The following is a 13,879-nucleotide window of genomic DNA, read 5'->3' as shown; positions in this document are numbered from 1 at the left end:
TTTATGATTATTTTATTGGGTCAATGATACTAATAGGATAAGACACAAGTCATGTAAGTTTTACTAACTTATGTCAAAGTCTTCTGTGTACAATATTACATTTAGCTGAGCAAGCATATACAAAACTAATGACTTCTAACATGAGCATAAGTAAACCCTTGGTAAATTATGAGAAAAACTACAGTTATGGGTTTTGGAAAGTAAAGAGAGTGAAAAAAATAAAGGTTGGTGAAAAGTGAAATTTTGGAGGTTGAATGTTATGGTCTTGAACATGTTGAATGATATATATGTAATATTTGCCCCTGGCTATACGTCAAAGTTGGTTTTCAATAGTGGGATTCATTCAATATATAATTATCTTTGTTTACCACTAATTAGTTTTAATTGTTTTTTAATTGATTTTTAATGAGTTATTAACAAGTGCTTTAAGGGTTTAACAGGATTGGGTTATTTAACAACCAGTACTGTTCACGAGGTCAAATCTATGACATGTATCTATTGAAGTATTGATCAGTGTTTAAGGATGTGAACACTTTGTTTTTTACTTCTCATGTTGAGGCCAATTGAAGGGGTTTCAAAATTTGAAAATATAAAAGTGTTAAATATTTATTTTATTTTCAAAAATCAAAGAATACAGAAATTTATTTTTAAGTAAATATTTATGATAAATGATGGAAATACTAAATTATTTTAAAAAATGGATACGGAGAACAAGTGCCTAGTAAAAATTCCCTTTGTGGACATTTTAATTTTAATTAAATGACCTTATCATAGTGGAACAGTCCATCAGTCTAGAGGTTGTGAGACCTCAAGTAGTCCTGTTAAGGTGTACAGCAGACTGGAATTGCTTCACCTGACTTTGATAAAATGTTTTCACAAAAAATGGATGTAGATAATTATGTATCTAACAGGAGAGTTAGTAGACTTATTATTCCACAAATGTAAGTTAAGATTTTATCTGGTTTTACAGATCTAATTACTGTAAATTCAGAAATTATTGCGATGTTTTTATTAATGCGAATAATGCGACTGAATGAGTATCGCAATAATAAAAACTTGCATTCTTATATCTGATATGTATAACTGTTTGCAGTTTTTCCTGAAATTGCAATAATTAATCTCGCATTTGAGTCATGTAAGTCCATTTCTACAAAATTCGCAATAATAAATGCATGCAATATTTTCTGAATTTACAGTACTGTAAATTCAGAAATTATTGCGATGTTTTTATTATTGCGAAAAATGCGACAGGGTTATAATCGCAATAATTTAAACTCGCATTTTGAAATTTTTTATATGAAATAAACAGGACTTTTCTCAATATCGCAAAAATTAAAATCGCATTTTAGTCTAAAATGACAAAATCGCAATAATAAATGCACGCAATAATTTCTGAATTTACAGTATACTAAGTGTATTGATCACTAACAAAACAAATCAGCATGATCTGTGCATATTTTTATGCCCCACCTACGATAGTAGAGGGGCATTATGTTTTTCGGTCTGTGCGTCCGTTCATTGGTAAATCAATCCGTTCGTCCATCTGTCCCGCTTCAGGTTAAAGTTTTTGGTCAAGGTAGATATTGATGAAGTTGAAGTCCAATCAACTTGAAACTTAGTACACATGTTCCCTATGATATGATATGATCTTTCTAATTTTAATGCCAAATTAGAGTTTTGACCTCAATTTCACGGTCCACTGAACATAGAAAATGATAGTGCGAGTGGGGCACCTGTGTACTATGGACACATTCTTGTTATCATTTAATTTGTAATTGAGGGTTGAGTTTCAAATAAGATAATTGAATGATTCTTGTTACTGTACCTCCTATCGTAACCCTTGACCTCCAGTTTCTGAGCATTTGTAAATTAAGCTGACCTTTGACTGACCCTTATAATTAAATTCATGTAACAGTAGAGCATGATTTGACCAATAAAATTGATTACTGTACCAGTCAGGATCCAAACCTGGGACCCTTGGCACAGTAAGCCCCCGCTCAACCACATGAGTTAAAGTAGTACTCCGCTCCATTGTTTACTAATAACAATTCAGGAAGTCCTAGTGCAATAATAAACATAACATATGCAGTCAGGGTTTTAAAAAGAAACTTGAATGTTATATATAGATATAAGAAGATGTGGTATGAGTGCCAATGTCACAACTCTCCATCCAAGTCAAAATTTATAAAAATAAACCATTATAGGTCACAGTATGGTCTTCAACACGGAGCCTTGGCTCACACCGAACAGTAAGCTATAAAGGGCCCCCAAAATTACTAGTGTAAAACCATTCAAACGGTATTTTTCATTCAAATATATATGTATTTTTAATGCTTGTACCCTGAAGGAAATCTACCAACTAATGGTAAACAAACAAATTCAATCAGATGAAATATATATTTTGTCTTTCAGATACTTGACTCAGCCTGCTGATGCCACACCAGAAAAATCTCCAGAGACACCTAGAAAATTCAAATATACTGGGCGACATAAAACTCAGCCTATTACACCAGAAGAGAAACGAGATGCTGAAATTGATTCGGATGTCTCAAGGAGCGGTAGTCTACAGGACAGGTGAGGGTCATTATTGGAAGTTGCTTGGTAATTATCTTTCCTTCACAATTGTGCCAATTTTTGATTTAAATTTTATGGATACGAGGACCAGTTACAGTAACTTATGAATCTAGTTCCTTATTATTTATGCTTTCCTGCTCTAAGACAACTTCAGGGTCCTCGGTCATAAAACTGTACTCAGTACTCGGAGTATAAAATTTGTGCTCGAAACACAAAATCCAGTATTTTGATTGGTTGAATTCTGAGTCTGAGTACGATAATCGTTGGTGAAACTTTTATGACCACAAGGCCAGGAATTGTAATCCCTTAGATAAAATTCATTCTTTGTTTAGTAATTGTCTTATTTACCACCGGTACTGATTCAGGACCTTGTGTAAATAAATTATTTCCCCTTTTCCAGAATATTTTATGACCTAAAGACCTAATACACATTATGATGAATGTGATCTCCTTATCCTAATATTTATTTGATCTATTGATGACATGAAAGTTATGACGAAACAGTAAATCATTTACTTACGGTGGTACATAATACTACAGGGAGATAACTCTGTAAAAGTCGGCTAATAGCTTCTCAATAATCAAAATTAGTGTTTGTCAAACTGCTATATACCCATTGAAATTTTTCCGACAAAGTGTGTGGTTAAAATTTTTTGAAATTTTTATATTTTTGTCAAAGGGTCATAGTAAGTATTTTGTCAAAATTTTATGAAAATTAAACAGCCAAATTAATTTTAGTCAAGTTGTTTGGTACCACCTTAAACAGCTAGATATATTTCATTTAAAACATTGAATCATTATTTTTATGTAGGCTCAATCTTCTGAAGCAAAGTGGAGAAGAAGAATGGAAGAAAAGGGTACAAAAGCCTTCAGATATAGAACAGTCACCTATGGAGATTAAATTACGGGAGAAAGTAGGTGCTACGATGGCACGTCCATCTAGTATTGCTGATCGTCTCAATCTCCTTAGCACAGCTCAAGTTGGATGGAAAGGAAGAGTTGAAGAGACAGACGCTAAGACTTTCACAGTTGCTCATAAATTGGCTGGTAATTGTCTTTGAATTTATGTGCACTCATGTATTTTTTGTGGTTTGAAAAAGAATGGTATCTTTGTGTATATTTTGATTGTGTGAAATACGAACAATGAACACAGAAAAGATTAACTTCCCTTCTGAGAAGCAAAACGCAAACACATCCTGACACGAAAATAACCTCATATATGTTAAAAAAAAAAGTTCCTGTGAAAATGATTGACCTTTGCTATCACAGAGTTTTTGAAAATATTTTTGTCTTAAGTGGAAATTTAAACTGTCACTGAATTTTTTTATTATTTGAAATAAATTTTCAACAGTTATTTGACAGTCTTATCAATTCTTTTATTCTATTGAAAAATTCATTCACTTGATCAGACAAAGGGACTGGCATAGATACAACATATGTTTGACATTTTAAATTTCTATTAGTCTATTATTGATATGAACACTTTCAAGAACTCTGCTTAATAAAAAAAAAATGACATTTTGTATAATTACCAATAAGACAACTCTCCACCAATGACAAAGGACCAGGATGTAAAACACAAGGGCAGACAGGTCCAAACTTGTTATCTATTTTTAAGTTTAAGTGCTTTTAATTGTAATTGTTAGTACATAATTTTTTAGTTTAAGTGCTTTTAATTGTAATTGTAAGTACATAATTTTTTAGTTTAAGTGCTTTTAATTGTAATTGTAAGTACATAATTTTTTTCAATTATAGAGCTGTAGATTTGAAATATGACAGACAGTCTTGTAAAAATTCACTACTAAAGGGAGATAATCCTTATTATTTTACAGGTCAGGTAGAGGACAGTCCTTTGATGAGGAAGTTGAAAGGTCGTACCAAGAAAGGTATATCATGCTTTATATTGTTTTATATTCACAAGTTTTATGTTTATAGTACATAGTTATGGTCAGTTACTTTTTGGTCAGTGAGGAAATAAAGTCTTAAAATAAAATCAGGTTTCTGTGCTGTTTGTAATATTGGAGAAAAAATCGCTCTATTTATGATATTATATTCAAAGATTGATGTTTTGAAATGAAAATTTAGTTTTTTTGCCAAAAAATGTTACTTCCCTTAAAAGTTAATTGACTGAGTCATTAACCAGCAAAGACATAATTGTTTAAATGTGGAATGTAACAAAAAATTAAAAGTGGACAACTGACCAGATCTATGTATAGATGATAATACTGTAACATACAATTTAAAAATTACAGAAATCAAAAAGTTTTGTTTTTGAATTAAAACAGTTTATGTGTAATTCTGTGTTAAACATGGGGAAATTGAAACTTTGTAGAAATTAAAACAAATATTGATTTTAGATTGAAAAAAGGTATATGCAGTTCTGTAAAATAAAACCCCTTGAAATATTGTACATTTGTCCAATATTTTAACAACAAAATCAAATTTATTTTGTTTTTCAAAGAAGTGAAATTTGTTTGAGAATAGGTCCATCTAGAAAGAAAAAAAACTTCATTATAAAAAGGAAAAATTTATTAGAATGTCTAAGTTTGTCAGACACGTTGACTTTTGACTTGACAAGAAACGATAATATGTATGTTACTGTATTATCTGATCACCTTGTTTGTGACACTGTTGTGGAAAGAGCCAAGCTACATCAGATGCTTAGGGGGATCTGGTACCATATCTCAAGAAGTCGAAACAATATTTTTATGTTTGCTTCAGATTAATCAGTTAGTCACTATACCTCAAGTTTAGAGTTTATTAGATTAATTTATTATTTTCAACTAAGACAATCTAACTGTAAACACAAATAATTAAAATTGTTGAACTTGCAACAAGAACATTATTTTTGACATGTTGAAATCACATTAGGGGCAGTTTTATATCAGATAGAAATTCTCATGTTTTGCTTACATTCCTTTATATAATTAAAATATCAGGGGAAAATCATTGCATTTCTTGAGATATGGTAGACATTGTTATAAAGGTTTATTAGATAAAGTTTAAAAGCTTTAGATTATATTAGCATATAATAGGAAAGGGGCAGGAATGGGTGTGCTATTGTAAAGTATAGGTGGTTGGACAAGCTTACATTGGTTAAATATAAATTGGCAAATCTGAAACACTGGACCATATTTTATATAAATAGCTTTTTTTTCTGATCAATTAGAAATAGTTTTTTTTTAGAAATTTTGTCAAGAAAGACTAACAAACTTTACTTTTGATTAACAAATATAATCAGTAGAGAGAAACCTGTACAAAGGGGAGATAATCTATGTTAAAAGGGAGATAATCTATGTTTCAGTGTTTCTGTATTTGTTTTTAAATAGAACAGTAGAAGCTAGAATTTAAGCTTAATTTTACAGATAGATGAGAAACAAAATGGGGGATTTTCTTTTAATTTTTCACCAATCACATTTTATCACTGTTTTTAACACCTAATTCATTTTATTTCTACATTTGTGCTTTGCTTTGTTGCAACTCACAACTAACAGAACCAGAATTGTTTTTAATGATATTTCAGAATCTGAGTCCGAGTCTGGATCCGAGTTATCTTCTCCTAGTACCCCATCCCAGAAAGAATGGCCAAAAATTCCTATCCCTCAAACCTTGATTGTTGGTAAGTAAAGAGTTCCCTCCCCCTTGATATTGTAATCCCTCTGTAATTCTTTTGTTATTCAAATGAATTAATTATTTCTATGTTATTTCATTTTTCTGTTTAATTTTAGTTACTACAGTTTTCAAAGATAAAGTTTTTGATTCTAAGAAATGTTTAGGCAAATAATCTTTATATTGTACCTAAATAGATATCTATCAGCACACCTCTCTGGTTTAATTTTTTGACATTGAAAATTTTAAAGGTGATTTTAGTAGTACTTAAATATGAATATAAAGAGATGGGAAGTATACAGCAACGAAACAATCATAAAAACCACAAATGTATGCAGAAGGAGGGTTTTATTTGGATTAAACATTTGACACAATTTTTAAGAAACGCCACTTTACAGGAATTATTTGTAGCATTTTTAAAACTGTAGTAACTATGAATTAAGCTAGTAAGAACTAGATCTATACTATAGTGCATGTTGTAGAACTATATAGTGCATGCTTCTTATATCATTCCTAGAAAACCAGAAGTCAAAATTGAAAAAGTAGGGCTAGCTTATTATAACAGACTGTTAGTCTGTAATGTTTTTTCTGTCACAAAATGTTCCATTTATGTCTTATGCGTCTGTTCTTTATTTAAAACAAACTGATGACCCAGGAAGACTTGCCACAACAAGTAGCATGTATGGCAAGCCTTTAAGTCCGCCACAATCAGGATGTACAGCTAGCCAATAATCCTTAAACCATTCAATGCATGGACAGTTGTGTGAAAAAAAAATCCGTATTAATGAACCTTATATAGTGCTATGAATTGTCTAGTTTCATTTTGGAATATGTTTTTTTTTCTATGATAAAGACACAATATGAATAAATCCTTTTAATTCATTTGAGCAAAAGGCTCAGTAGCTGTACAAAAAAATATAGTGCCTAAATTCAAACAAATGCATTTCAATAAATGGATATGTGGGGTATATGTCAATGAAACAGCAACCAAACAACAGAAACAAGGTCATCAAGAGGTCAAAATACAACCTTCAGTAATGAGCAAATGTTCATGCAATAATTCATTGATTGTTGGTTGCTTAACATCCAGTGGCAAATATTTCATGTATATTCTGGACGATTCATGCAATGTGTCAAGCTCTTTATATCCCAAGTCTTGAAATAATATCTAGATTTAATAAGACTATCAAAGGTCTACCATAACCTTTGCATACTAGGCAATTACTCTATGAAAACAGCTACTTATTTTAGTGCTCTTCACTTGCTTAATTTATATTTTAAAACTTGGACGTTATATCATTTACATCTTTCCCCATTTCTTATTATAGAATTGTGTAAGAAGCTTTAGCTTTTTTATCTGCATATTCATTGATGCTTCAAATCTGTTTCATAAATTCATTTGTAAAATTTTCAATTGATTTCAGAAGGCAATTTTTATCCAAGTAGCTTGTACATTATTTTATGATTTGGCAGGCAAAACATTATAACTAATTCAAATTCAGAAATTATTGCAAGGTTTATATTACTGTGAATGTTACTTCGTGAGTATAACAATAATCAGAACTTACATTCTGATATCATACATATAATTATCTTTATACAGAATTTCCGGAAATCTCAATAATTAATCTCACACTTTTGTCAATTCTCCAAAAATCACAATAATTTCTGAATTTTAACTAAGTATTTCAGTCTTGTGAAGATTTTACTACATGGTATCTTGTGCTTGAGAAATATTCATTTAATACATTTATAAATTTTTGAGAAGGATATTGAATAATGTCTTCCTGTCAAACAAATCTTCTTTTAACAAAAATATTTTGATATATTTTCAATTTTATGGTATATTTAGTTAAGGAAGACCATATAAACTTTGTCCTAATTGTTAATTTTCCTTTTCTAGATCCCACAGCTATAATCACACCCAAGGAATCGTCGCCACCTCCTGAGAAGGATATAGAAGATGAAGAACCAAAGGGGCCAGTAAGAGTTACTGTTCCTGATAATAACGATGAATCCATAAGATCTTTCTTCCACAGCCGAAAAGTAACAGAATTATCCACACAGAAAGTGGATGTATCCATCGATGATTTTAATGAACTATTTATATTAGCCAATGATATGTAAGTAAAAAACGTAAAGATTTTTGTCTTTTGATTTTGATTTTGATTTTTTGGTGTTTTAACGCCACTTTTAAGCACCGCTTTTGGGCTATTTCGTGGCGGCCAGTTTTTATTGGTGGAGGAAGCCGGAGCGCCCGGAGAAAACCACCGACCTTCGATAGGAAAACTGACAATCCTAGTCAATTAAGATTGGAGTCGAGTGGACCCGCACGAGTGGGGTTCGAACTCACAACCTCAGTGTTGACTGGCTAGTGATTACAGTAGTAACTACTTAGACCACTCGGTCACCGAGGCCCCTTTTGTCTTTTGAGGAAATATATATGGCAAAATTATGTATTGAAAGTCTTAAATTCGTACAAGACCTTTCTCACACATTTGCATTTTAATATTGATTTAAACTCAGAACATTAGCTTTTAAATGTTCAACGATATACAAATTTTCTTTATGCTTGCATGCAGATTTTGGCAAAACCATCTTTAACCACATTATTAAATATCCACAAAAATATAATTTTTCCTAAATCCACAAAAATTGGTACCAACGAAAATAAATGAATTCACAGTACCCAACAAAATGCATCTTGATTTGATATGTATGTGCTTTCATCATCTTTTTGAAAAAACTGTATCATTGAAAAGTTTGTCATTTTTTAAAAGATGAACAGCAAATTTTAAACTTGCTTCAATTGCTTATAAAGAGACGTTAATTGACTGTGTGATTTTATATTTATAGGCTTCCGTCCATTCAGAGAATCCGTCCTAAGAGGAAACACCAAGGAAGTTTAAAGAATCCTCTCAGGTCCATCCATACTACCATTGAGATTAAAACTGAGTATGAAGAGGTCAGCACTGGATTAGCAGAAAAAGAGATTAAACGAATTAAAACAGAAAAAAGTAAGTGTACTACCATTGAGATTAAAACTGAGTACGAAGAGGTCAGCACTGGACTGGCAGAGAAAGAGAATAAATGTTATCAATACATAAAAAACTAAGCAGAGAATGCATTGATATTTTATATTTTATTATATGAAGATTAGAACCTGTAAAGAGATCTGCAATTTAACCAGGCCATGTACAGTTGTTTATAAAGGTCCATAAAAATACAAGTCATCTGTAAGGATAGTATGTAGAATTCATTAAAGCCATGAAATAAGGTATCCATAAAAATACTTTTTAACCGGATTTTCGAAGGAAATATCGGTTATTAAAATGGGGATGTATGGCGGGCTGACGGGCGGCTGTCAAACAGTGTCAGCACAATAACATGAAAACGCTTTAACAAATTTTTTTCAAATTTAAATATGTTGTTTCCTGGGACTTAATGAAGGTCTAGTTCAATTTTCAAGATTTTAGTATTTCTCCTTTTTGAGTTATTTTTAATATCCAAAAGTGGAATTTTTAAATATTTTACTCTTGTTATCATGTTATGATTTGTCTTATCTCACAATAAAAATTGGAGTGACAGATTTATTTGAAAATTATCTATTTCCTAAGTGGTAATGATTATAAGCTATATCATTAGACAATTTGAAGATTATACCATTATTAATTATTATATATGTAATGTTAAGAGTACTATGTTAAACCATAGTTCTGTTCAATTAGATCTGGGAAATATTTTAGCATATGATAATGATTTATTTTCATTATTAATTAGATCTTGGAAATATTTTAGCATATGATAATCATTGGAGTGACAGATTTATTTGAAAATTGTCTGTTTTCTGATAATAAGATCTGTAGTACTGTATATATAAAGTTTGAAACTTACTAGTAGGACTGTATAAATGAAGTTTGAAATTTACTGTTCATTATTAAAAAATTTGTAGATAATTAAGTGTCCCTAAATCATATATATTCTTACCTCTACCCCCCTTCAATTTGAGAATGTGCTTTTATCTTGTAAACGGTCGAGATCCCCACCGCTAAACCATATATATTCTTGTATGGGGCAATAAAACAAATCAAATGAAATATTGGGATAGTCCTCGGGTTCACACCTACCCTCCTTTTTTTTGAAAACTTGTAAATGTGCAAGCTCCCCACCCTGAAACCATATATATTCTTGTATGTTACAATAAAACAAATCAAATGAAATAAAAGGTGAGTCCCCTGGGGTCACCCCCACCCCGTTCTGGTTGAGAACTTGTAAACGGTCGAGATCCCCACCCCTAAACCATATATATTCTTGTATGGGACAATAAAACATATCAGATGAAATATAGGGGAAGTCCATTGGGGTAACCCCCACCCCCTTCTGTTTGAGAAATTGGAAATGGTTGAGATCCCCACCCCTAAACCATATATATTCTTGTATGGGACAATAAAAAAAATCAAATGAAATTTAGGGGAAGTCCACGAGGGTAAACCCCACCCCCTTCTTTTTGAAAACTTGTAAACGGTTGAGATCCCCACCCCTAAACCATATATAATCTTTTATGGGACAATAAAACAAATCAAATGAAAATTAGGGGAAGTCCTCTGGGGTAACCCTCACCCCCTTTTTTTTTAAAACTTGTAAACAGTCAAGATCCCCACCCTGAAACAATTTTTCTTCTTGTATATTACAATAAAACAAATCAAATGAAATAAAAGTCTAGTCACCTGGGGTCTTTTTTGTGATTGAGTTATTTTCCTTTGAACAGAAATTGTTAATTATATACATAAAGTTTGATTACACTAAGCCTTTATAGATAATTTTCACCTGTTTATATGTCCTGTAATCAGTTTACTAAACATATGGTTAATGTCTTATCTTGAGTGACAGATTTATTTGAAAATTTTCTGTTTTCTAAGTGTTGATGATTAAAAGCTATATAGAAGTAAATATAGTTAGAAATTTACTGTTCATTATTAGACATTTTGAAGATAATTACAGATAAGTTTTATAGATTTTTAAAAGACATTGTATTAATGATAAATAAAATTTTTGATTCTTTTTTCTTTTACTTTGGTAAATTGTAAATTGTTTGTTATTCTGTAAAAACTAATTTTCTGAATGCTATATATATTTTTTTGATTAGGTGAACTCCTTTCAAAAATTAGCTTATATTGTCTATTAATAAATATATATTTAGATTTCTGATTTTGGGCCCAGTTTTCAAGTTGGTCCAAATCAGGGTCCAAAATTAAACTGTGTTTGAATTCAACATAAATTGAATATATATAGGGTTCTTTGAAATGCTGAATCTTAACCTGTATTTATTTTCATTATTAGTTAGATAATATCACATCGAAGTACTAAGGGTCCTAAATTAAACTTTTGTTTAATCAATAATTGAATTCTTGGGTTCTTTGATATGCTGATTTTAACAATGTTTGAGTGTTAAATCATATCTCATTTAAGAGAACTTAGTCATCACTGGTTGTTGTTATTTTATTATTGATTATAATTTGAAAAATTACATCATTTCTAATTTTATAGAACTTAGTCATCACTTTATTCATTATAATCATATCTATTTATCAAGTTTGAGTTATTTCCCTTTGCACAGAAAATATATGGATAAAATTAAATTGTGTTTCATTTCAACTTAAATTAAATATATATAGGGTTCGTTCAAATGCTGAATCTAAACCTGTATTGAAATATTAGATTTTTGGGCCCAGTTTTCAAGTTGGTCCAAATCATGGTCCAAAATTAAACTTTGTTTGATTCACAAAAATTGAATTTATGTGGTTCCTTGAAATGCTGAATCTTACCATGTATTGAGAGATTTTGGTTTGTGAGTTCCTTTATCAAATTGGTCCACATTGTGGTCCAAAGGGTCCTAAATTAAACTTTTGTTTGATTTCATTAAAAAATGAATTTTTGGGGTTCTTTGATATGGTGATTCTGACAATGTACTTAGATTTTGGATATTGGACCATAATAGGTAAATGTCCATTTTCAAATATTTCAGTTTTTTGACCACATTCATTTTGTGTCACAAACCTATACTGTGTCAAATATTCAACCACAATCCAAATTCAGAGCAGTTTTAAGCTTAAATGAAGTGTCCATACTTGCTCAACTGTTCAGGGTTTGACCTCTGCAGGAAAATCCGGTTTGCTGTCACTCTGACAGCCTCTTGTTATACCTCAATCCATGAAAATTGGTAATCCTGAAAATAAAAGAATAACATTGCCCTTTTGATGAAAAAAAAAACTAAAACAGGGAATTTTAAATAAAACTTTCCGACCTACCAAAGACATAAAAACAGGGTTCAGTCATTTAATAACACCCATATAAATTAAAAGTTCAATATTCAGGTGTAGTACAATGGAACAGTTAATATGAGACACCTAATGAAACTTTATTTCTGAAAGGTCATTTACATTAAGCTTTTAAATAAACTTTTGTTACCTTATATACACATACATATTGCTATATCAGCTGATATCTTACTGCAATAACTTTGCTTGGCATCAAGATTCTTTTAAAGTATACAACGTTTTGTTTTCTTTCAGTATCTAAAGGGGCAGGTTTTGCCCAGGCAGCTTTAGCTGGACTTGCTAGTACGGAAGATTTTGCCAGCGTCAACTTGCGCAGAACAGATTCCATGAAAGGCCTGAATTCCATTGATCCATACAAGGACCTGATGCTCCTTCATGTTAAAGGTCGTAGACGTACACAAGTCCGACTTGTAGAACCTGTGGCAAGTTCTGTTAATAGTGGGGATTGCTATGTTCTGGTCACACCTGACAAAATCATCCAATGGATTGGAGAGTACGCCAATGTCATAGAAAAGGCCAAAGCCGCAGACGTAGCATCGTTCATTCAACAGAAGAAAGACCTCGGTTGTAAAGCACCAACCATTGTAGCCGTTGTTGAGGAGAAGAAACAGTTCATGGGAGCAGGGAAACATTTCTGGTCAGCTCTAGGTGGGCAGGGAACAGTTGGGTCAGCTGGACCTCAAGAGGAAGATGAGCTTTATGAAAATCACATCGTAGAAACAAACATGATTTACCGTCTAGAAGAGAATGCTCTGGTTCCCTATAGAGATTTCTGGGGGAGTGTACCAAAAATAGAAATGCTCAAAAAGGATGAGGTATTTACATGTATATGTTTTTCATTAAAATTTGCACAATGTCATCATCGGGTGGTTAAGTCTTCCTTATGTGGGTCATGTGATATATCATGTGATGAAAAAATTTCCCAATGGGAGATCAAAATTCATCTTTTATTTTATTTAATGATACTGAATAACGTCCTGCTTTGATGAACATCATGGAGAATTTTGTTGGCTAGAGTATTTTGCTATTAATATGTGATTTCTGGATAAATATTTAAAAACCAGAGAACTTCCTTTGCAGTTACCTGTTACCTAATACTTATCTTCCTCCTCTAGCAGGAGCTTTGTTTTTAAACCGTAATAATTTGCACCCTTAACCCTTACTCTGAGCACTCTAAGTAAAAGTCGGTGTATAGTGTATGAACATAGACGTAAAATCAATAGTTCACCAGTCATGCAATGACTTATTTACAGCATGCTGAATATTCCATCAACATATATACAAATGCAGAATCCATTACACACATTATTTGTTATAAAGAATATAAAATACGAAATATTTAATATTTAATACTTAGC

The 13,879-nt window shown here is 31.4% G+C and overlaps 1 protein-coding gene across 1 annotated transcript in view; it reads left to right on the top strand.

Moving 5' to 3' along the window:
* The window catches only part of LOC127718635 (uncharacterized), a 147,539-nt gene that overhangs the window by 120,461 nt on the left and 13,199 nt on the right, over positions 1–13,879 (top strand). Inside the window, exons 16-22 of the mRNA XM_052224686.1 lie at positions 2,413–2,574; positions 3,386–3,621; positions 4,407–4,460; positions 6,098–6,193; positions 8,087–8,306; positions 9,040–9,200; positions 12,756–13,336. Of these exons, the coding sequence (XP_052080646.1) occupies positions 2,413–2,574; positions 3,386–3,621; positions 4,407–4,460; positions 6,098–6,193; positions 8,087–8,306; positions 9,040–9,200; positions 12,756–13,336 (1,510 nt within the window). The remainder of the gene's footprint in view (positions 1–2,412; positions 2,575–3,385; positions 3,622–4,406; positions 4,461–6,097; positions 6,194–8,086; positions 8,307–9,039; positions 9,201–12,755; positions 13,337–13,879) is intronic.

Source organism: Mytilus californianus, unplaced genomic scaffold (assembly GCF_021869535.1).
Source record: "Mytilus californianus isolate M0D057914Y unplaced genomic scaffold, xbMytCali1.0.p SCAF_10, whole genome shotgun sequence".
Lineage (NCBI taxonomy): Eukaryota > Metazoa > Mollusca > Bivalvia > Mytilida > Mytilidae > Mytilus > Mytilus californianus.
Note: the sequence above shows the minus strand (reverse complement) of the source record. Positions and strands in the feature narration are given on the sequence as shown.